This window comes from Conger conger, chromosome 17 (assembly GCF_963514075.1).
Source record: "Conger conger chromosome 17, fConCon1.1, whole genome shotgun sequence".
Classification (NCBI taxonomy): domain Eukaryota; kingdom Metazoa; phylum Chordata; class Actinopteri; order Anguilliformes; family Congridae; genus Conger; species Conger conger.
This window is the reverse complement of record NC_083776.1, coordinates 5,160,939-5,183,438: the sequence shown is the minus strand read 5'-3', so window position 1 is coordinate 5,183,438 and position 22,500 is coordinate 5,160,939. Positions and strand designations below refer to the sequence as shown.

At 49.0% G+C, this 22,500-nt stretch overlaps 2 protein-coding genes across 3 annotated transcripts in view; one reads left to right on the top strand and one right to left on the bottom strand.

The window, feature by feature from the left end:
- Positions 1-17,720, top strand: part of LOC133116337 (opsin-3-like) — a 26,806-nt gene extending 9,086 nt beyond the window's left edge. Inside the window, exons 2-4 of the mRNA XM_061225781.1 lie at positions 3,984-4,309; positions 7,578-7,811; positions 17,495-17,720. Of these exons, the coding sequence (XP_061081765.1) occupies positions 3,984-4,309; positions 7,578-7,811; positions 17,495-17,716 (782 nt within the window). The 3' untranslated portion in view covers positions 17,717-17,720. The remainder of the gene's footprint in view (positions 1-3,983; positions 4,310-7,577; positions 7,812-17,494) is intronic.
- The window catches only part of LOC133116336 (beta-galactoside alpha-2,6-sialyltransferase 2-like), a 42,258-nt gene continuing 29,583 nt past the window's right edge, over positions 9,826-22,500 (bottom strand). For both annotated transcript variants that reach the window (XM_061225780.1, XM_061225778.1), the window contains 2 exons: positions 20,897-21,071; positions 9,826-15,058 (listed from right to left, as the gene is read on the bottom strand). In XM_061225780.1, coding sequence (XP_061081764.1) covers positions 14,811-15,058; positions 20,897-21,071 — 423 coding nt within the window. In that variant the 3' untranslated portion in view covers positions 9,826-14,810. The remainder of the gene's footprint in view (positions 15,059-20,896; positions 21,072-22,500) is intronic.

Here is a 22,500-nt window from a genome sequence, read left to right as displayed (position 1 = left end):
AAGAGCGTCCGCCAAATGCCAATAATGTAATGTAATGTAATGGAACAGGCAAGGGGTCAAAACCAGAACGACACTGCAAATGGATCGTTAATCGTAGGGCAGAAGAAATTGGGGAAAAATGTGCAAAAAGTCAAAAAACCAAAACCAGTCAGAACCCAGGCAACCAAATCCAAAAACACAAGCGCAGAAAAAAGGCGAATCCAGGAACAAAAAATTCAGACAGGACATCAGGCAGAGAAGAGTGCGGGAATGAAACGGGAACCTCGGTGGAGAAGTGTGCTCACCCACGCTGCGGTCTCCACACGATGCGGTCTCCACACGATGCGCGGTCTCCACACGATGCGGTCTCCACACGCTGCGGTCTCCACACGGTCTCCACACGCTGCGGTCTCCACACGCTGCGGTCTCCACACGATGCGGTCTCCACACGCTGCGCGGTCTCCACACAATGCGGTCTCCACACGATGCAGTCTCCACACGCTGCGGTCTCCACACGGTCTCCACACGCTGCGGTCTCCACACGCTGCGGTCTCCACACGGTCTCCACACGCTGCGGTCTCCACACACTGCGGTCTCCACACGGTCTCCACACGATGCGGTCTCCACACGCTGCGCGGTCTCCACACAATGCGGTCTCCACACGCTGCGGTCTCCACACGCTGCGGTCTCCACACGGTCTCCACACGCTGCGGTCTCCACACGCTGCGGTCTCCACATGCTGCGGTCTCCACACGCTGCGGTCTCCACACAATGCGGTCTCCACACGGTCTCCACACACTGCGGTCTCCACACGGTCTCCACACGATGCGGTCTCCACACGCTGCGGTCTCCACATGCTGCGGTCTCCACACGCTGCGGTCTCCACACAATGCGGTCTCCACACAATGCGGTCTCCACACGGTCTCCACACACTGCGGTCTCCACACGGTCTCCACATGCTGCGGTCTCCACACGCTGCGGTCTCCACACAATGCGGTCTCCACACAATGCGGTCTCCACACAATGCGGTCTCCACACAATGCGGTCTCCACACGCTGCGGTCTCCACACAATGCGGTCTCCACACAATGCGGTCTCCACATGATGCGGTCTCCACATGATGCGGTCTCAACACGGTCTCAACACGGTCTCCACACACTGTGGTCTCCACACGCTGCGGTCTCCACACGATGCGGCCTCCACACGCTGCGGTCTCCACACGGTCTCCACACGCTGCGGTCTCCACACGATGCGGTCTCCACACGGTCTCCACACGCTGCGGTCTTCACACGATGCGGTCTCCACATGATGCGGTCGACGTGTCTGACTAACCCTACACCCCGAGACCTGTTACTCTAGCCCACCTTCAGAGGCCCCAGATTTCATAAAAAAATACAGTAATTCATGAAGGAAAGACTTGCTGTCATTTTCTTAGGTTTGAGCTTTAATACTTCTCATACACAAGTTAATTAGAGAGAAGCTGGAATTATTTCTTGAAATAATAATATTGTAAGTGACAGCCAATGTGGTTTTTCGCCTGACAAACCTTTTGGTATTCTTTGAGGAAGTTACCAAGTGTTCTGATGTTAGCAGCGCTGTGAAGGCAATCCTGCAGGTCTCTCTGTGAGAGCTCGTCTCTCTGTGAGAGCATATCTATGTGAGATTGTCTGTCCGTGAGAGCATCTTTCTGTGAGAGTGTGTCTCTCTGTGAGAGCATGTCTCTGTGAGAGCGTATCTCTGTGAGAGCATGTCTCTCTCTGAGAGCATGTCTCTGTGAGAGCGTATCTCTGTGAGACCGTGTCTCTCTGAGAGCGTCTCTCTGTGAGAGCGTATCTATGTGAGATTGTCTCTCTGTGAGAGCATGTCTCTCTGTGAGAGCGTCTCTCTGTGAGAGCGTATCTATGTGAGATTGTCTCTCTGCAAGATTGTCTTTCTCTGTGAAAGCGAGTCTCTCTGTGAGAGCGTATCTATGTGAGATTGTCTCTCTGTGAGAGCATGTCTCTCTGTGAGAGCGTCTCTCTGTGAGAGCGTATCTCTGTGAGATTGTCTCTCTGCAAGATTGTCTTTCTCTGTGAAAGCGAGTCTCTCTGTGAGAGCGTATCTATGTGAGATTGTCTCTCTGTGAGAACATCTCTCTGTGAGAGCGTGTCTATGTGAGAGCATCTCTCTGTGAGAGCGTGTCTATGTGAGAGCATCTCTCTGTGAGAGCGTGTCTATGTGAGAGCATCTCTCTGTGAGATCGTCTCTCTGTGAGATCGTCTCTCTGTGAGATCGTCTCTCTGCGAGATTGTCTTTCTCTGTGAGAGCGTGTTTCTCTGTAAGAGCGTGTCTCTCTGTGAGAGCGTCTCTGTGAGCACTCTTTGTGGGCCCAATGCTGCAAGCTCATTTCTCTTCCATCACTTCTCAGCCCTGGCTTCTTGCGTCGACGAAACTTAATCACAGCTCACATCACATCTCCCAAAAACTCAATCACAGTTCAGTCGTTCAGCTCTTAGCCAGAGCCACGGACAGAAGTGCATTTCAACACGGTGAGCAAACATCACACAAGATGAGCAGTTAGCTCTTTTGGCGTTTGCTTACGACAGGAATCCGATCAGATGAGGGATCAGAAGGTATCCGTTTTCACTCAGGAACTCGTTCAAGCAGCAATCACAGAAGAAGTGGAATAATCACGGACATCCTAAACTTGCCCCGTGCTTTTAAATAATTGGGCAAAACATGCAAATACTATCCATAAAAGGCACTAACAGAATCTGTTTTGGCCCAATCTGTGAGCTGTGTTTGCCTGTGCAGTTACTTACCTGTCATTGTTCATTACAGACCTTCTCAAGAAGATATTCATGATGACGCCATATGGTTATTTGAACTGAAAGGAACAGGAACATAATTATGTAATTATGTAAATAAGATTGCACATATATACTGTAGTCAGCTATATTCTGAGTTTTGATATGAACATTAACCACCCTATTCAGTATTTAAATCATGCATTTGCATAACTGAATAATCTGTGCAAAGACTTGTGTGAATGTAGAAACGTATGATAAGATGGTGTGCTCTGAGATTAAAAGATGTGTGGAGGAGACTCTTACCCTTCCTGACCCACTGTCCTTTTTGTGAAATGTAAGCTGCGAACTTGGAGAAATAGTTTGTAAAAGTATTTTGTACTTGTTAAAATATTTTGTGTATTTGTGAAAAAATGACATGCAATTGTGAACCCAGTGCACAACAAGGTTAAATGACAAGTAAATAACAATTTACAAACACAACACTATTTTTATGTGTACAAAACTTTTATATATTGAGTTGTGCACAACTCAATATACAAACACAAAGCTCTGTGTGAATGTGCGCAATTCCTTTTCACAACTGCACATAATTTCACAACTCTGTGATTACGAGTGCACGAGTTATTATTTTTTTTTGCAATTTGTCGATTTGTACTTGTACTCGTAGTGGGTCACTGTCCTGACTGATCAGTGCCATCTTGCCCACAGCCAGTGATGTGCTCACTGTTTCCAGTGGAAACTAGTACCGGTATATTACGGTGTTGCAGTGGCACTTGAGTGACTTCAAGGCATTTCTAATACATTAATAAGCAGTGCATAACTACTTCATAAAACATTCATACACAACTGCAGTGCTTCATGCCAATGAACAGTGAGCAATGTCCTGTTAAGAGAAGGCATGTGTCACATCATAAAACACATTTGCTTTAACTGCTCCTTAAATGCAGTAATACATTTAGTGTGATATATGCTTTGTGAGGGCACTGAGCACTCAGTTATACAATAAGACGAGTTTCGTACCTCATGATTAGTTTCCATTTCCTCCCGCAACTTCTTAAATGGTGATGTTCAATGTATTTTTCTTCTTAACAAACTCCAGAAACCGTTTACCACATTATTATTTTATGGTGTTACAGTGCATTCATGTCATATCTCTGATGCCTTCCTGTTCCCGTGACGTTCTCTCTCCCTCTCCTTTTTCCCCCCCTCTCCCCAGGAATCGTGTCGGTGATCTCGCTGGCCGTGCTCTCGTACGACCGCTACAGCACGCTGACCGTGTACAACAAGCAGGCCCCGGACTACCGCAAGCCGCTGCTGGCGGTGGGCGGCTCGTGGCTGTACTCCCTGCTGTGGACGGTGCCCCCCCTGCTGGGCTGGAGCAGCTACGGCCTGGAGGGCGCGGGCACGGGCTGCTCCGTGTCCTGGACGGAGCGCACGGCCAGCTCGCACTCCTACGTCATCTGCCTCTTCGTCTTCTGCCTGGTGCTGCCCGTCATGGTCATGGTCTACTGCTACGGCCGGCTGCTCTACGCCGTCAAGCAGGTAGGCCCCGCTCCCTCCCGCCCGCCCGCTCGCCCGCTCGCCCTCATCGCCAAATCAGCCCTTTTTCAGCCGGGGAACGTCATTGCGCTCGCGGGGAACGTCACTGCGCTCGCGGGGAACGTCACTGCGCTTGTGGGGACGTCACTGCGCTCGTGGGGAACGTCACTGCGCTCGTGGGGAACGTCACTGCGCTTGTGGGAACGTCGCTGCGCTTGTGGGAACGTCACTGCGCTTGTGGGAACGTCACAGCGCTTGTGGGAACGTCACAGCGCTTGTGGGAACGTCACAGCGCTTGTGGGAACGTCACAGCGCTTGTGGGGACGTCACAGCGCTTGTGGGGACGTCACTGCGCTTGTGGGAACGTCACAGCGCTTGTGGGAACGTCACTGCGCTTGCGGGGAACGTCGCTGCGCTTGTGGGGAACGTCACTGCGCTTGTGGGGAACGTCGCTGCGCTTGCGGGGAACATCACTGCGCTTGCGGGAACGTCACTGCGCTTGCGGGAACGTCACTGCGCTTGTGGGAACGTCACTGCGCTTGTGGGGACGTCACTGTGCTTGTGGGAACGTCACTGTGCTTGCGGGAATGTCACTGCGCTTGTGGGAACGTCACTGCACTTGTGGGGACGTCACTGTGCTTGTGGGAACGTCGGTCTATTCATAGCGGCTCTGCCGGAGCGTTAACGGGAATCACAGGGGCAGTTCACACAGAAATGAAATTTATAGTCTGTTTTCACTTACCCAGAGTACTATCTATCCATCCAGGCAGTTCCGCTGGGATGAAGAATTGTGGAGATATGACGCCTTTTTTAAACGCATTCCGCTGTGATATCGAACACAGCCTGAACAGGTACCAGACTGTGGGGAGATGTGGGGGTTTGTTAGGTAGTGAGAATCCAATGTGTGGGTTCCTTCGGTAGACTCAGTGTTGTGGGTTCCTTCGGTAGACTCAGTGTTGTGGGTTCGTTAGGTAGAGTCAGTGTTGTGGGTTCCTTCGGTAGACTCAGTGTTGTGGGTTCGTTAGGTAGTGTCAGTGTTGTGGGTTCGTTAGGTAGAGTCAGTGTTGTGGGTTCGTTAGGTAGAGTCAGTGTTGTGGGTTCGTTAGGTAGAGTCAGTGTTGTGGGTTCGTTACGTAGACTCCGTGTTGTGGGTTTGTTAGGTACAGTCAGTGTTGTGGGTTTGTTAGGTAGAGTCAGTGTTGTGGGTTCGTTAGGTAGACTCAGTGTTGTGGGTTCGTTAGGTAGAGTCAGTGTTGTGGGTTCGTTAGGTAGACTCAGTGTTGTGGGTTCGTTAGGTAGAGTCAGTGTTGTGGGTTCGTTAGGTAGAGTCAGTGTTGTGGGTTCGTTAGGTAGACTCAGTGTTGTGGGTTCGTTAGGTAGAGTGTTGTGGTGCTTTGTGTGTTTTTGGCAGAAGCCCACGCAGACCTGCCGATAAGCAGGCCTGGGGAACGCTGATACCGGGGAACGCTGATACCGGCGCACAAAGCGCACGCTCGAGCCGCCTGGGGGGGAGGGAGGGGAACGCCTCTGATACGCTGTGATCTCCCCCCCCCCCCGGCCGTTATCTCCTCTCCCCACCCGTCCCACTCCGTCACCACGGAGACGAAGAACGGTGACGCGTGAGGCCAGCGCCGGCACATTCCGTCCCCGAACCCCGAACCCCGAACCCCAAAGAGCTAGAGCTACAAGGGTCTGCCCGTGGTTCTTCTGTTCCCTCAGTGAGGCCGGGAAGGCAGCAGGTTCAGCTCAGCCCACCCACATTATGTGTACATACTGCTTCACAGGCAGCCTGTCTTTAATGTATTATATATGAAATATATCTGTTACTGAGCTAAACCCATCGCCACCAGTGTCCTCGTTCTACAAGCTGCTGCCTTCCAGGCTTCACTGTACCTTGGGCTGAGACTCCTCTATGGCTCACCGGTTTTGAGCAATGGGCTGGAAATCTTGAGGGTGCAACAGGTCAGAACTGTACGTGTCGGATGTTTCCGGAACACCTGCGCAAGACGAGGAACATCTGTGCGGAATGGAGCGTCTCAGACGGCCCGTTAAAATGGTCGGCCGTCAGGTGTTGCGTTTCTGTAAATTCAAACGAGACGCTAAACATCATGTTCAGCCAGATGCGTTGTTCAGAAATAAATAAAAACTGTTGTTTCTTGTGGAATCTCGGCTGCTTTGCAAGACACAAAAGTTGTAAACATTCACTCACTAAGCACTTTATGTAGACCTGTACACCAGCTTGTTAATGCAAATATTTAATTGGGCAATCATGTGACAGCAACTAAAGGCATAAAAGCATGCAGACATGGTCAAGAGGTTCAGCTGTTTTTCCAAACCAAATGACACAATGGGGACTTTGACCTTGGAATTATTGTTGGTGCCAGACAGGGTGGTTTGAGTAACTCAGAAACTGCCGATCTCCTGGGATTTTCATGCACAACAGTTGAAGCGGACAGTAACACAAATAACCGTGCATTACAACAGGAGCATGCAGAAGAGTATCTCTGAACACACTATGCCTCAAACCATTTTGGTGGATAGGCTACAGTAGCAGAAGACTTAAGTCTAAAAATAGGTCTAATAAATACTGAATAAAGTGCTCACTGAGTGTATAACAACAGGCACACGAGTCGACCCCTGTCACGTCGTACGTTTCCTGTAGGACGGTGCGGACTACTGCATGTGGCATTAGACATAACTACTTGCACCGAATTTGCAGCGACACATTTTCGACAGATGAGGCCTTTGCCCAAACAAGGCCAGGCGAATCATTAGACCCTCTGGCCAATGTACTTGCTATCTTTTCAATCAGATGGAGAGCGATTAATCGATGAGTTGTACGTTTATGCCAATAAAGCGAGCTGCTCTTAATCGTGACGTTACGTTACAGGCACTTAGCAGACGCTCTTATCTTGGGAGCGGCCTGTAGCGTAGCGGTTAAGGTACATGACTGGGACACCAAGGTCGGTGGTTCGATCCCCGGTGTAGCCACAATAAGATCCGCACAGCCGTTGGGCCCTTAAACAAGGCCCTTAACCCTGCATTGCTCCAGGGGAGGATTGCCTCCTGCTTAGTCTCATCAACTGTACGTCGCTCTGGATAAGAGCGTCTGCCAAATGCCAATAATGTAATGTAATGTCATGTCATGTAATGTTATCCAGAGCGACGTACAATACATTGTGAATCAAACCCAGGGACGAGCGCGTTGAGGACCCTAGAGGAAAGTGCCGTTCCGAGACCTCGAGTAACCCGGCTCCCCGCGCGCCCGCAGGTGGGAAAGATCCGGAAGACGGCGGCCCGCAGGAGGGAGTACCACATCCTGTTCATGGTGATCACCACGGTGGTGTGCTACGTGCTGTGCTGGACTCCGTACGGCGTGGTGGCGCTGATGGCCACGTTCGGCCGCCCGGGCATCGTCTCCCCCGTGGCCAGCGTGGTGCCCTCCCTGCTGGCCAAGAGCAGCACCGTCATCAACCCCCTCATCTACATCCTCATGAACAAGCAGGTGAGCAGCCCGGTGCATCGTGGGAAATGTAGTCCGCTTCCGGCCGGCTCAGTGTCCAGCGGGGTTTGCTCAATAGGTTTACTTTTTATTTGTTACATTGTTGGCGTTTAGCGGTTGCCGGAGATGCACCACAAATACAAAGCACGATTATGCACTATTACTGTGAGGTTGTGAGCTTGGTGCATCGTGGGAAATGTAGTCCGCTTCCTGCAGGTTCTGTGTCTCACTATTACTGTGAGGTTGTGAGCCTTGTGATGTAGCATCAGCACTGTTTACAGCCCTGGGTGTGTGCACTTCCTCTGGGTGAATGTTTAAATGCAGAAGGCAGACAGGATGACAGGTTCACATGCCATGTGACTCTCCTGGAAGGGAGATGCGGCACTTCTAGGTTTTTTTGCTGTCGTGTTCCGCATGTAGAGGGAGGGAGAGGGAGGGGGAGAGAGAAAGGGAGGGGGAGAGGGAGAGGGAGAAAGGGAGGCAGAGAGAGGGAGAGCATGCAAACACCAACACAAAATAAATCATAAAAAGTCTTCGCCCTTCCCTCTCACGGGTTCCGGGCAAAAGTAGTAAATTAACGCAATAAACTAAAATAAAAAAAGTAAAAGAAAGTAAAACCCAGCAACAGCTATTCAGCCAATCAGCTCTGCCGCTTTTCAGCTGCGTCTTCCCTCTTTTACGCTGCACTGAGCTGAAGGATAAACCAAACAAAATAAAAACCTCCACCCCAAACCAGTGATCGCCTGGGCTGGCCCTGCACTGTGGACACGAGCACACCTATGAGCAGGCCAGGTGTGTGAGCCCTCTCTACCTGCAGGCCAGGTGTGTGAGCCCTCTCTACCTGCAGGCCAGGTGTGTGAGCCCTCTCTACCTGCAGGCCAGGTGTGTGAGCCCTCTCTACCTGCAGGCCAGGTGTGTGAGCCCTCTCTACCTGCAGGCCAGGTGTGTGAGCCCTCTCTACCTGCAGGTCAGGTGTGTGAGCCCTCTCTACCTGCAGGTCAGGTGTGTGAGCCCTCTCTACCTGCAGGTCAGGTGTGAGCCCTCTCTACCTGCAGGCCAGGTGTGTGAGCCCTCTCTACCTGCAGGCCAGGTGTGTGAGCCCTCTCTACCTGCAGGCCAGGTGTGTGAGCCCTCTCTACCTGCAGGTCAGGTGTGTGAGCCCTCTCTACCTGCAGGCCAGGTGTGCGAGCCCTCTCTACCTGCAGGCCAGGTGTGCGAGCCCTCTCTACCTGCAGGTCAGGTGTGTGAGCCCTCTCTACCTGCAGGCCAGGTGTGCGAGCCCTCTCTACCTGCAGGCCAGGTGTGCGAGCCCTCTCTACCTGCAGGCCAGGTGTGTGAGCCCTCTCTACCTGCAGGTCAGGTGTGTGAGCCCTCTCTACCTGCAGGTCAGGTGTGTGAGCCCTCTCTACCTGCAGGCCAGGTGTGTGAGCCCTCTCTACCTGCAGGCCAGGTGTGTGAGCCCTCTCTACCTGCAGGCCAGGTGTGTGAGCCCTCTCTACCTGCAGGCCAGGTGTGTGAGCCCTCTCTACCTGCAGGCCAGGTGTGTGAGCCCTCTCTACCTGCAGTCCAGGTGTGTGAGCCCTCTCTACCTGCAGGTCAGGTGTGTGAGCCCTCTCTACCTGCAGGCCAGGTGTGTGAGCCCTCTCTACCTGCAGGCCAGGTGTGTGAGCCCTCTCTACCTGCAGGCCAGGTGTGTGAGCCCTCTCTACCTGCAGGTCAGGTGTGTGAGCCCTCTCTACCTGCAGGCCAAGTGTGTGAGCCCTCTCTACCTGCAGGCCAGGTGTGTGAGCCCTCTCTACCTGCAGGCCAGGTGTGTGAGCCCTCTCTACCTGCAGGCCAGGTGTGTGAGCCCTCTCTACCTGCAGGCCAGGTGTGTGAGCCCTCTCTACCTGCAGGCCAGGTGTGTGAGCCCTCTCTACCTGCAGGTCAGGCCGAGAATCTGCTTCTCACAGACAAAAAGACAACATTTCCCATAGGTCAGTCTGTCACTGTGTAATGAAGGCTAAACACACTTCAGTGATGTACAGTATTTTTATTTACAGAGTAGAAAACAATGAGTAAACAAAAAAACTTGCAAATTGTATACAAACGGTAATGTTCAGTACAAACCTATTTTAATCTCCTCAAAAAAGGGTCAAATGAGTAAAAACAAACCAAAAGACTTTAAACGCCCGCAGGCTTGTTGAAATTCATTCTGATTCACGACTAACAATGTGAGATTTACACTTATTACTTTATACCCGCCTGTATTTAAGGCTGTACAAACGTGCTGAAAGATTGTAAAACTGATTGAATAACATTTCAAATGCTGTCTCAGCAGTGCAGTAATTTCATAATACATATGAATACCAAAAAAAAACGAAATCAAGTAATGAACCTCACTACATGATGCACTGTCCGTTCTGTGCATCAACAAGCAACAGCTATCTTTCCAGTCTGAAGCCCAGGGCCTGGGAGAATGTCTTTATAACATTTCCAGAATAACTGGTCTTCAGTGACCAGTACTAAATGACTACAGTACTACCTCCAAAACCATTTATTTGGCACAGTATCAAGATTCTACCATCAGCCAATCAAAGCAAAAGGCATCAGATTTCAAAGCTTCCAAACAATTACTCCAGATTACCTGACTTCTGAGTGCCAACTAAATTCATCAACGCATCTTATTTACACAGTGGCTGGAAAGTTATTTTTAAAAAGTGTCACATAAACAGTAGGAAAAAAACATTACATCAGTATTGATAAGCAGGGCCATGGTGAAACCCTGCTCTGACACACCGTGTGTGCGTGATGAAAAAACAGCCATTTCTGCTGTACTGGAATTCTAATAAACACCACCTTCAGCTGACTAGCAAAGCGACATTTTGTCCCCCCCTTCACAGAAAGTTAAACTTAAAAAAAGGTATGTTTGTGCTTACTTTGAAGATCATTTTTTTGATTGAACGCAGGACTATATTCACTCAATTTATTTTTGTCAAACAATATGCTGTACATTCAAGGCCCAGGGAAACAATTGCGTAATTAAAGCCTTTTTCTCCACAGAATTACTGTGAAAACTCCCCATAAGATATCTACACAGAAGACACGGTCAACAGAATTTGTAACAGACGAGCGGAAATGGCTTGGGTGTGAAAACAGAATTTTTTTTTTCTGTCGCATTCTTAAATTATTAATTATTCTTAGAGTTTTAAATTTTAAAGTTTGTCGTGATAGTTCTCATTAAATCTGGATGCAGCCTCATGGACAGAATGTTCTTTTGTATTCACGTCGGGCCACGGGTTGTAATATCCAGTCGGCGTATTCCATTCGATGGGATGACTTCCAGGCTCATTGCTCAGTTTGACTGCGACAACACGCATCTCCCAGCCGCTCGAGGCGGTTGAGAAGGTTTCGTGAATTCTGCGCCCGTGACCCTGAACCTTTCACCGCACCGGCTTCTGACAGCGTCAAGGGCGTTACGGCGGCCGTTTCCACCTTCAGGAACACTGAATAACTCCCTGTGTGTCGGCATATTGCAATCTTAGGCTAAAGATAAGCAGCGACGTGTCCGCACCAGATCAACTCGGTGTGGGATATAGCAGGAGAACACCGCTTTACGAGCGTTTTTGTATAAAATATGCCTTCCTCCAGTAACCCGTTTTCTGTTTTCCACCCTCGTGATTAGTCGCGCTCCTCACACACACAATTATTTATCCGGGCCTTATCTACATAAGCTCGTTAGAAAGAGTCATTTCTTAGATCACCAAATTTACGCTGAATAAATCACATTTTATCCGTCCCCTAAAGACATGCTCTCAAATAAGGAAGTTATCTTTTTCAATGAAATGAAATGACCGACACACACACACACACACACACACACACACACACACATAGGTATGTGTGCGTAGACGCAGACGTGCGGACACATACCACACACACACAGTATATATAAGAGAACCGAGGCATTCAGCTCTAAAACATGTTTTGTGAAAGTAGGTAAGTTTGAGAAAAGGTAACATTCCCTTCACGACCGCCTCTCTAGCCTTTTCAGACCACATACATATAATACTTCATGACGATCTCATCTCACATAAGACCAGACCGCACTGAACCCAAAGCCTCACTACAACCAGAACCCACATCCTGGAGGACCTTAATGCTCTCAGTGGGTTCCTCTTCATCGTTACATCATCAAAAACAGAACACTGCCTCCAATGACATCATAATGTTTACACAGCAGAAGATTCCAGAACACTAAAATGATGCAGGACCATGAAAAGTGAAGACCGGAGAGGGGGGTAACTCCTTACGAATGTCCCAGGCAGGATACGGGGTGGGGGAGGGGGCGGTTTCTCAGCAGTTCCAACAGAACAGGTCTTTTTACGGGGGCCCCCACTCCCGGGGGCTGAGGCACGGTGACCTCTGACCTCTCCCCACAGTTCAGCAGGATCATTTATTTATTTATTGAGTTAAAAAGTCAAAACCTTTTTCCAAGAAAACACCCAAAACGTCCGTTTCCAGTTGAAGCGGTTTCCGTGACGCCACGTGCTCCGGGAACACGTAATGCCCGTGCGAAAAGGCATCTCGGTGCCCGAGGTTTGGGGGGGGGGGAAAACCCCCCCAAAAAAACAAACATGAAATGAAATATGGTCAGGACATGGCCAAATAAAAGCACAGCCAGCTCTGACCGACAGTGTTCATAAAGCAGGACTCCCCACAAAGGAACATGTACAAACACAGGGGAGCAAAGCGTCAGCAACATCACCCTTCAGCCAATCAAAGCCCTTTCATTTTTTTTTAAAGCAAAACCGTTTGATTGGCGCAAATCAGAGAGTCATGGGAAGATGGCTCAAGGTCTCCAAGCCTCGATATCCGCCATTTCCAGGCAAGTGTTGCAAAATTACAGGAAGGGGGGGGGAAGAACACGTTGGCATTTGAGTTAAAAAGAAGGAAATCTACACCTCACACAAATCGGAAACTTTTGGATTCATCGTACGATATGAAAGTGACTATCCTCAATTTCTGCAGTTTTGGTGGTCACAAAAGCTTGTTGGTTCCACACTCCAGATACATTTTTACATTTACATTTTTGTTATTTAGCAGACGCTTTTAATCCAAAGCGACTTACAAGATACCATTTCATTCAAAACTAAGCTATCACCAGGAGCAACGAGTGCTCACTTCTCAAAGATAATCCAGCGTGTTTCAGAAAGACGACCGCCTCGAGACAACCAACAATGTGGTCTGACACGGTAATATTGAGCAACACATCAACCCTCATTCTAAAGAGGCTTTTTGTGATTTTAGACACTGGCACTTGCGCAGTGGGAATGCAGGTCCTGTGCGTCATCGCATGTGAACACTTGGTTGGATTGTCTCACCCGACACCACCAGCGGACAACCGCAAACAGAAGAACAATTTAACAACACAAAACACGCTGAATCAATATTGCTACAAATATGCCACCCTGAAAAGGGATCAATATGAAACGAATTAAGGATCGACACTTTAACGTGTACGTTAATAGTATGTAGTTAAATGCTGCACCCTCTCCATTTTCGTCTTGTGCTTGAGAGCCATGCAACATTTTAGGAAACACTGCAAAAATACGAAAAAGGGGGACCCGACCTCACGTTAACAGACGCAGAGAGGACCGGCTCTGTGTGGTGATCCAAACCATAAACCACGTTTGAAACTAGACTCCCACCTCTGCATCCAACAAACAGACAGGGACTCACCTGGGGCTCGAAAGTCAGGAGCGTTACGCCAGATATATTATCGGTCGGACCCAGAGTATATCAGATTAGACCGATAGTACATCAGATTGGACCTATAGTACATCAGATTGGACCTATAACCGGGACGTGGATCTGATAATCACGACGTGGCCCTGCTAATCGTGATACCGCCCTGCTAATCGTGATACCGCCCTGCTAATCGTGATACCGCCCTGCTAATCGTGATACCGCCCTGCTAATCGTGATACCGCCCTGCTAATCGTGATACCGCTCTGCTAATCGTGATACCGCCCTGCTAATCGTGATACCGCCCTGCTAATCGTGATACCGCCCTGCTAATCACGATGCGGCCCTGCTAATCGTGACACGGTAAACTCTGAAATCTGGCAGCTCATGTCAATATTGCAAGGAGAACCAACACTGCTGCAGGTTTATGTTGTGACAGAGCAGCGTGGGAGGGACGGTCTCACGGCATAGTGTGACATATCAGCGGGGAGGCGATATGTGGTGAAATGTTTGAAAAACCGACAGGTGTGAGATTACATATGTACATTGGCATCAGTTTTTTGTTTTTTTTAAAGACTTTACAGTAGCATTAATTAACAAAACTCATTCACTGTATTCAAACATTTACATCCTGCCACCTGATGACTGGAGCATGGAGATGGCTAACACAAGCCCACGTGTTGCTCGTTGGCCAGGCTTGTTGGGTTGTGGAAGTCTTTGTAACATTCAGCAGGAAACCACAATGCTTTTCCAAACCATCTCGGCAAACTGCAGTTAATATAAAACAGTAAATAACACAGATCTCCATCCACAAGGGAACAGCTTAACCACGGCTACGCACATCCACATATCTAAGTTACAGCCCTAGGAGAGTTTTCTCTATTGCTATGTTGGTCACTGCTAAGCTCCACGTTTAGTTATTACTTTTAATTCAGGCTCAGCAGACACAGAGCAAGACCACCTCATTATCCTTCCCTGGACTGGGGGACCAGTTCATTTCCCCTCCCCATTCAATATGATCATTTTTTATATTATTCAAAGGAGAGAAAGGGGATGGGGTGGTGGTGGTGGTGGGGTTATTGTGGGTTTTTCCTGGCAGACCAGCCTTGATCTAAGGGGCAAACTTACGGTCGTGGTCGTTTTTTTTTCCCCACGGTCGACCGAGCCTGGACAAAAAATTATCGGGATCCGCACCTACAGCGAATGGCCCGTGGAGATCACCCGTGGCGGTTATTGCATGGACCTCCGCCCTTGGGAGACCGGGAGGGTCAGGGGTCAGGGGTCGCAGCCCACGGAGCGGAACCCGGGCAGCGTGACCTTGCCCTTCTTCTTCAGGTCGTGCTCGGAGCCCGTGTTCATGCGCTGGACCAGCATCTTCTCGTACAGCAGGGGGTGGTAGGCCCCCAGCGTGCAGGCCGAGTCGTAGTACTGCTCGTAGTAGTGGCACAGGTCCGTCTGCCGCAGGGAGGGGATGTACTCGTACACGTGCACCTCCTCACACAGCCACATCATCAGCAGGATGCCTGCAGGAGTCAAACACACGGCAGCGACAGGAGTCACACACAGACCAGAGACAGGAGTCACACACAGACCAGCGACAGGAGTCACACACAGACCAGCTACAGGAGTCACACACAGACCAGCTACAGGAGTCACACACAGACCAGCTACAGGAGTCACACACAGACCAGCTACAGGAGTCACACACAGACCAGCTACAGGAGTCACACACAGACCAGCGACAGGAGTCACACACAGACCAGCTACAGGAGTCACACACAGACCAGCTACAGGAGTCACACACAGACCAGCTACAGGAGTCACACACAGACCAGCTACAGGAGTCACACACAGACCAGCTACAGGAGTCACACACAGACCAGAGACAGGAGTCACACACAGACCAGCTACAGGAGTCACACACAGACCAGCTACAGGAACACAGACCAGCGTCAGGAGTCACACACAGACCAGCTACAGGAGTCACACACAGACCAGCTACAGGAGTCACACACAGACCAGCTACAGGAGTCACACACAGACCAGCTACAGGAGTCACACACAGACCAGCTACAGGAGTCACACACAGACCAGCTACAGGAGTCACACACAGACCAGCTACAGGAGTCACACACAGACCAGCTACAGGAGTCACACACAGACCAGCTACAGGAGTCACACACAGACCAGCTACAGGAACACAGACCAGAGACAGGAGTCACACACAGACCAGAGACAGGAGTCACACACAGACCAGCTACAGGAGTCACACACAGACCAGCTACAGGAGTCACACACAGACCAGCTACAGGAGTCACACACAGACCAGCTACAGGAGTCACACACAGACCAGCTACAGGAGTCACACACAGACCAGCGACAGGAGTCACACACAGACCAGCGACAGGAGTCACACACAGACCAGCTACAGGAGTCACACACAGACCAGCTACAGGAGTCACACACAGACCAGCTACAGGAGTCACACACAGACCAGCTACAGGAGTCACACACAGACCAGCGACAGGAGTCACACACAGACCAGCGACAGGAGTCACACACAGACCAGCGACAGGAGTCACACACAGACCAGCTACAGGAGTCACACACAGACCAGCTACAGGAGTCACACACAGACCAGCTACAGGAGTCACACACAGACCAGCTACAGGAGTCACACACAGACCAGCGACAGGAGTCACACACAGACCAGCGTCAGGAGTCACACACAGACCAGCGTCAGGAGTCACACACAGACCAGCTACAGGAGTCACACACAGACCAGCTACAGGAGTCACACACAGACCAGCTACAGGAGTCACACACAGACCAGCTACAGGAGTCACACACAGACCAGCTACAGGAGTCACACACAGACCAGCTACAGGAACACAGACCAGCGTCAGGAGTCACACACAGACCAGAGACAGGAGTCACACACAGACACTAACCACACAACCTCCAGGAGACAGACCAGCTCTAACCACACAACCTCCAGGAGACAGATCAGCCCTAACCACACAACCTCCAGGAGACAGATCACCTCTAACCACAGGGCTTTCAACTGGGTGGTTTTTGTTTCCGACACACTGCGACTGAAGGGTGCCTGGGAATAAAGCTAGCCTTCATCTCAGCCCGGTCTTATTCTGCGGTTAGTCACAAACACATTTTCCTTCTCCCCTGTTCTTCTCAGGGTGGATAATGTTTGAAAAAAAAAACAAAACACTGCCTTTGAAAAAGCGAAACTCCAGTTTCCTGATGGAAATCAAGGAAGCAGGCACCAAAGGCCATTACATGGATTATAAAAACTAAACTCCAGAGGAAATTCTTTTGATTCTGTCTGGTTTATCATTCAGAAATCTAGGAGGTTGGTTATCCAGTCCCCGGTCAATCCCCCAGTATTTCTTACAAAGTTGCGGTTTAAAGGATGTACCAATACTATGGAAAAACATGTCTTAATCATTGCTTAATACCTAAACTTGTTATGGCGTAGAATTCATTGCAGTAAGCCCATGAATGGAAATGTATTTCAGCAATGCATGGGGGGGGGGGGGGGGGGTTACACTAAGATAACCAAAGATAAGGTAAAAGGTTTTTTTGTTAAAAAATGGTGCATGCAAATGTTGCTTGTTTATTTGTTGATTAAAAAAAAAAAAGAAAAAATAGGCCCTGGTCCTTATCTTTGTTGTACAGGTAGCAATTGAAATTGTACTTCCCTCCAGGGTATTTCAGCGCACTTAGCCCTGGTTATGGGTATGCACTTTGTTGTACGTCGCTCTGGATAAGAGCATCTGCCAAATGCCAATAATGTAATAATGTAATGTAATGTACAGACTGTGTCACTGAATTTACAGGAATACTGGTGTTTCAGATGCCAGACTTTTAATGTGTGTGTGTGTTCCTGTGTGTGCCTGTGTGTATGTGTGTGCACGTATGTGCGTGCGCGTGCGCGTGTTCAGTTCTACAGGTGTTTCCTCATCCTGTTCCACTGTAAGAGGCGGTCGGTGGTGAACGAGAACTCCTCCAAGACGTCCAAGACCACGGTCATGCACCTCACCCGCCGTATCCACAACAACACGGTGTCCTGCACCGCCCAGATCTCCATCGGGGTCAACCACCACAACGGCAGCAACCCGGCAACAAAGGAGCCGCAGATCCACCAAGTGCCGAAATCCTCCTGAAACCCTCCGCCCCCCCCCCCCCCAAGGGTCCCAACCAGCCCCCAGCCGAGTGCTGGGTAGAACGAGACCCCTGTGAGGATGCAGCATTTGAGTCAGTTGCATTATTGCCAAAACCACGATGAAGCTGCCGGACCTCCCACCGCCTTCCCGACACAGACCAACATCAGAGGCAGTCTGACGGAAATGCTGAAAAGCGTTTTTTTTTTTTTGTCGTTTTCTTTTTAAACAAAAAAAACACAATGCCATTTGTTTCTTCCGCCTGACTTCTGCCATTTGTCTTGACATTCTTTTTTTAAAAGCTGTGCTCCGTTTGTGTATGGTTGTGTTTGTTTCCGTCATTAATGTGGTGAACAGTGCAGTCAGTGTTGGGTTTGTTCATCTGGGCCGCTCCGCTCCGGAGCGGGTTCCAAAGCGCATCCGTGCATGTCTGCATCCCTGCATGCGTCCGTTCGCCCGTTACATGCGTGTAAAATCCAGGGTGTTTGTCACAAAATGTCAGTGTCAACATTTGAACCCCTTAAGACGTGAGAGCACAAATGTGTGATTATGGTGCAGAGCTGAACATTCTATTGAGGATGTAACTATCACTACTGGTCACTGAAAACAATGGCAGATTTTGTTTTGGGGAAAAAAAAGAAGCTACTCTTCAAATGGATGAAAATACAAAACCACAAACGTGTCAATACTCCAGCAGGAATTCTCACAGCTATTTTGCTTTCAGGTGAGGTCTGTTTGCAAACGCATCACATCTGTGAAGACATTCTTTCATCGGTCTGTGAATAAAGGACCCATTTCACTCAAGCCTGGACTACTCTGGACTGTTTGAGATCAAAAGCGACACCTTTCACTTTTCACCACAGAGACTGAATGACAGGAATGTTTCCTCCACATTAAGACCTGTGTTAAACTGTACAGAGGGCCCAAGGTCACCCACACCTGATCGTATTTGAGTACGAAATGTCACTTTGGCGAAGAATGCAGCCGTCTGCCTCGACTGAAACCCATGTGGGAAGAAAGGCCTGGGGGTAGACAAAGGCCTGTTCGCTGAGGCTGTATATTCACTGGTTCCTTCAGGTATACCTACAATCCCATAATAAACGGATGGCATCTCACCAAAACGGGTCGCTCTCTCGTTATTCTTTCCCACCTTTTCATTTTTATTTTTATTTTTATTTTATTATTTTTTGCCTCATTCTTGGTTGCACCATTTGCAGGTCTATAGGTGACGAGGCGGCTATATTTGATCGCCCTGCCCATAGCTGTTGGGTTCTCAAGGTTGAACCCGGGTCCCTGGAACACCAACTCCCAATCTGACTGGTCCGGTTCTAACATCTGTCACCAGGGCTACATAAACCTGGACATGCGCGTTACCAGACCCCCTTGTGCAGACCCCCTTGCATGCGCAGACAGGTTCAAAACAAACAGGAACCACCAATACACAGGTTCAACACAAACTGTATCATCAATATACAGGTCCAACACAAACTGGATCATCAACACACAGGTTCAACACAAACTGGATCATCAATATACAGGTCCAACACAAACTGGATCATCAACACACAGGTTCAACACAAACTGTATCATCAATATACAGGTCCAACACAAACTGGATCATCAACACACAGGTTCAACACAAACTGTATCATCAATATACAGGTCCAACACAAACTGGATCATCAACACACAGGTTCAACACAAACTGTATCATCAATATACAGGTCCAACACAAACTGGATCATCAACACACAGGTTCAACACAAACTGTATCATCAATATACAGGTCCAACACAAACTGGATCATCAACACACAGGTTCAACACAAACTGGATCATCAATACACAGGTCCAACACAAACTATCATCAATAAACAGGTTCAACACAAGCTGGATCATGAATACGCAGGTTCAACACAAACTGGATCATCAATACACAGGTTCAACACAAAGTGTATCATCAATACACAGGTTCAACACAAACTGGATCATCAATACACAGGTCCAACACAAACTATCATCAATAAACAGGTTCAACACAAACTGGATCAACAATACACAGGTTCAACATAAACTGTATCATCAACACACAGGCCCAACACAAACTGGATCATGCGCCATGCTGATCCCCATGACCATGAGGATGGTATTTATAGAGCAGAACATTACAGGGCATCTGCTGCTCCCCCCCACCCCACCCAAACTCTCAAATCCCACTGTTCCCATGGTAATCCACAACAGAGTTACTGTGACAACAGGCCAGTCCGCTATGTGAATGTTATCAGTCCTAAGAACCAATGGGCTGTCAGGTCCAGCCACTTTGCAGGAATGCAGTGAAGAATCCTTCCGATTGGAAACAATAAAAACAACCTTCACGTTTCTCCTCTCTGCTGTGTGTTATTAACGTGCTAACATGGGGGCGGCCTGTAGCGTAAGGTAAGTGACTGGGACACGCAAGGTCGGTGGTTCTAATCCACAATATTAGCCACAATAACATCTGCACAGCTGTTGGGCCCTTGAGCAAGGCCGTTAACCCTGCATTGCTCCAGGGGGGATTGTCTCCTGCTTAGTTTAATCAACTGTACGTCGCTCTGGATAAGAGCGTCTGCCAAATACCAATAATGTAATGTAATGTCTAACATGCTCCTTCCTCTCTGCTGTGTGTTATTAACGTGCTCCTTCCTCTCTCCCGTAGTCTTCCTCACCCCTCCTCTACGCTGCCACAGAGAGGAGCAGTGTGTCTGACTGTTCCCACACCCACACCAGCATTCTGCATTCACAGAAACAAAACATCATAATTACATACAATCCCCTGTGGGGACAGGAAAGCTGTTTCTGATCCTGCCAAACAGAAGCAGCCCGCGTTTGGAGCAGCGTGACTCCAACCCCCTCCAACCCCCACCATCCCCCACCATCCCCCCGCAAACCCCCCGTGTAAACACGAGTACAACACAATGCACTGCTGTGCAAATACACAACACACTACATACACAACGCACTGCGGTGCAAATACACAACGCGCTACATACACAACACATTACACACTACATACACAACACACTGCTGTGCTCTACTGAGTTTGGAGGGGGGGGGGGAGGCAGTCCCGTTATGGGGGGGGGGTTGGGGGTCTCAGTATAGGGGTGGCGGTCCCGTTATGGGGGAAGCCGGCCCCCGGGGGTCTCACCGATGAAGCCGGAAGAGGGGGGATTGGGCTGGATGTTCTCCTGGGTGTTCCCCTGGATCACGTCCCACAGCTGCCAGATGAACTTGGGGTGCAGGATGTAGAAGGGCTGGGCAGGCTGCCGCAGACGCCTCTGCACGTACGGGGAGAAGAGGTTATAGTCTGGGCTGTTATACCACTGTGGAGAGAGAGAGAGAGAGAGAGAGAGAGAGAGAGGGAGGGAGAGGGAGGGGGAGAGAGAGAGGGAGAGAGAGAGGGCTGTTATACCACTGTGGAGAGAGACAGACTGTTTGGCAAACTGTAATAACACATAGTCCTGTAATAGCACAGAATACTATAATAACACAGAGTACTGTAATGGCACATAGTACTGTAATAGCTCATAGTACTGTAATAGCACAGAGTACTATAATCGCAAAGTACTGTAATCGCACATAGTACTGTAATAGCACAGAGTACTGTAATAACACATAGTACTGTAATGGCACATAGTACTGTAATAACACATAGTACTGTAATAACACATAGTACTGTAATAACACATAGTACTGTAATAGCACATATAACTGTAATAGCACATAGTACTATAATAGAACATAGTACTGTGTTTGAATGGGTGAATGAGAAGCATGAATTGCACAGCGCTTTGGATAAAGGCGCTATATAAATCCCAACCATTTACAATTGACCATTAGTACTGTAATATCACAGCGAGTACTGTTTTAATTTTATTGAACCTTTATTTTACAAGGAAACAACACAACCTTAAAAGAACAGAAAACCTTACGTTCCTCAATTTAAAAAAAATGCACAAAGGAGAAAATATAATGTGAGAATGAAAATAAAAATGATATTCCAAAAACAAATTACAGAGGAATTATCCCTCAATCTTTCATCCCGGCAAATTCAATCGCCTAATTCGGATAATCACTGTCCCTTTATTTCTGAGAAATGAATTATTACGGAGAAGCCAATTAAACTGAGTAAATCGGAAAAGTGAAAATGAACAGCGGAGCTCTGAAAAGGTGCAGGGAATGCGAGGCGCGTGATGAGATTCGCGAGACTCCCGGAGGAATGGAAGCTAAATTGGCATCACAATTTCCTGCCGTTGTAGAGCAGGAGTGCCCAATCACGGGCCAGGGAGCGAATGCAGGTTTTTCATTCCAACCAATCACTGCACCTGGAATAACACCGCCTCCAGCGCTCCCCTTCCCGGCGTGCACCGTATGATGAAGGTGAGCTCATCTGTGTCAACACCCACCTCACCAGAATAACACCAGACGCCTCACCCAGACCTCTCCGTTTCACCCGTTCGGTCCCAAACAGCCCCCCATACAGCACTTCAACTGCCGTAAAATCCTCTCCACCTCAGACCACTATTGTTTTGAGCCTCAGTTAAAACCCTACTAACTTTCCTACATTTTCTCAGCCAGAGCCAAAACCCCCTGGGATGTGGGTGGAGCCCCTTCGTATCATTGGCCTGGGACTGAAAGGGTTAAGATCATGCTTCTCTTATCTTCCAATTCCAGTTTTGTTAAAACCATGTACTTCGCTAAGTGCTTAATAGTTAAACAAACACAGAAATCATAGCTGACGGGGTGAGGTGA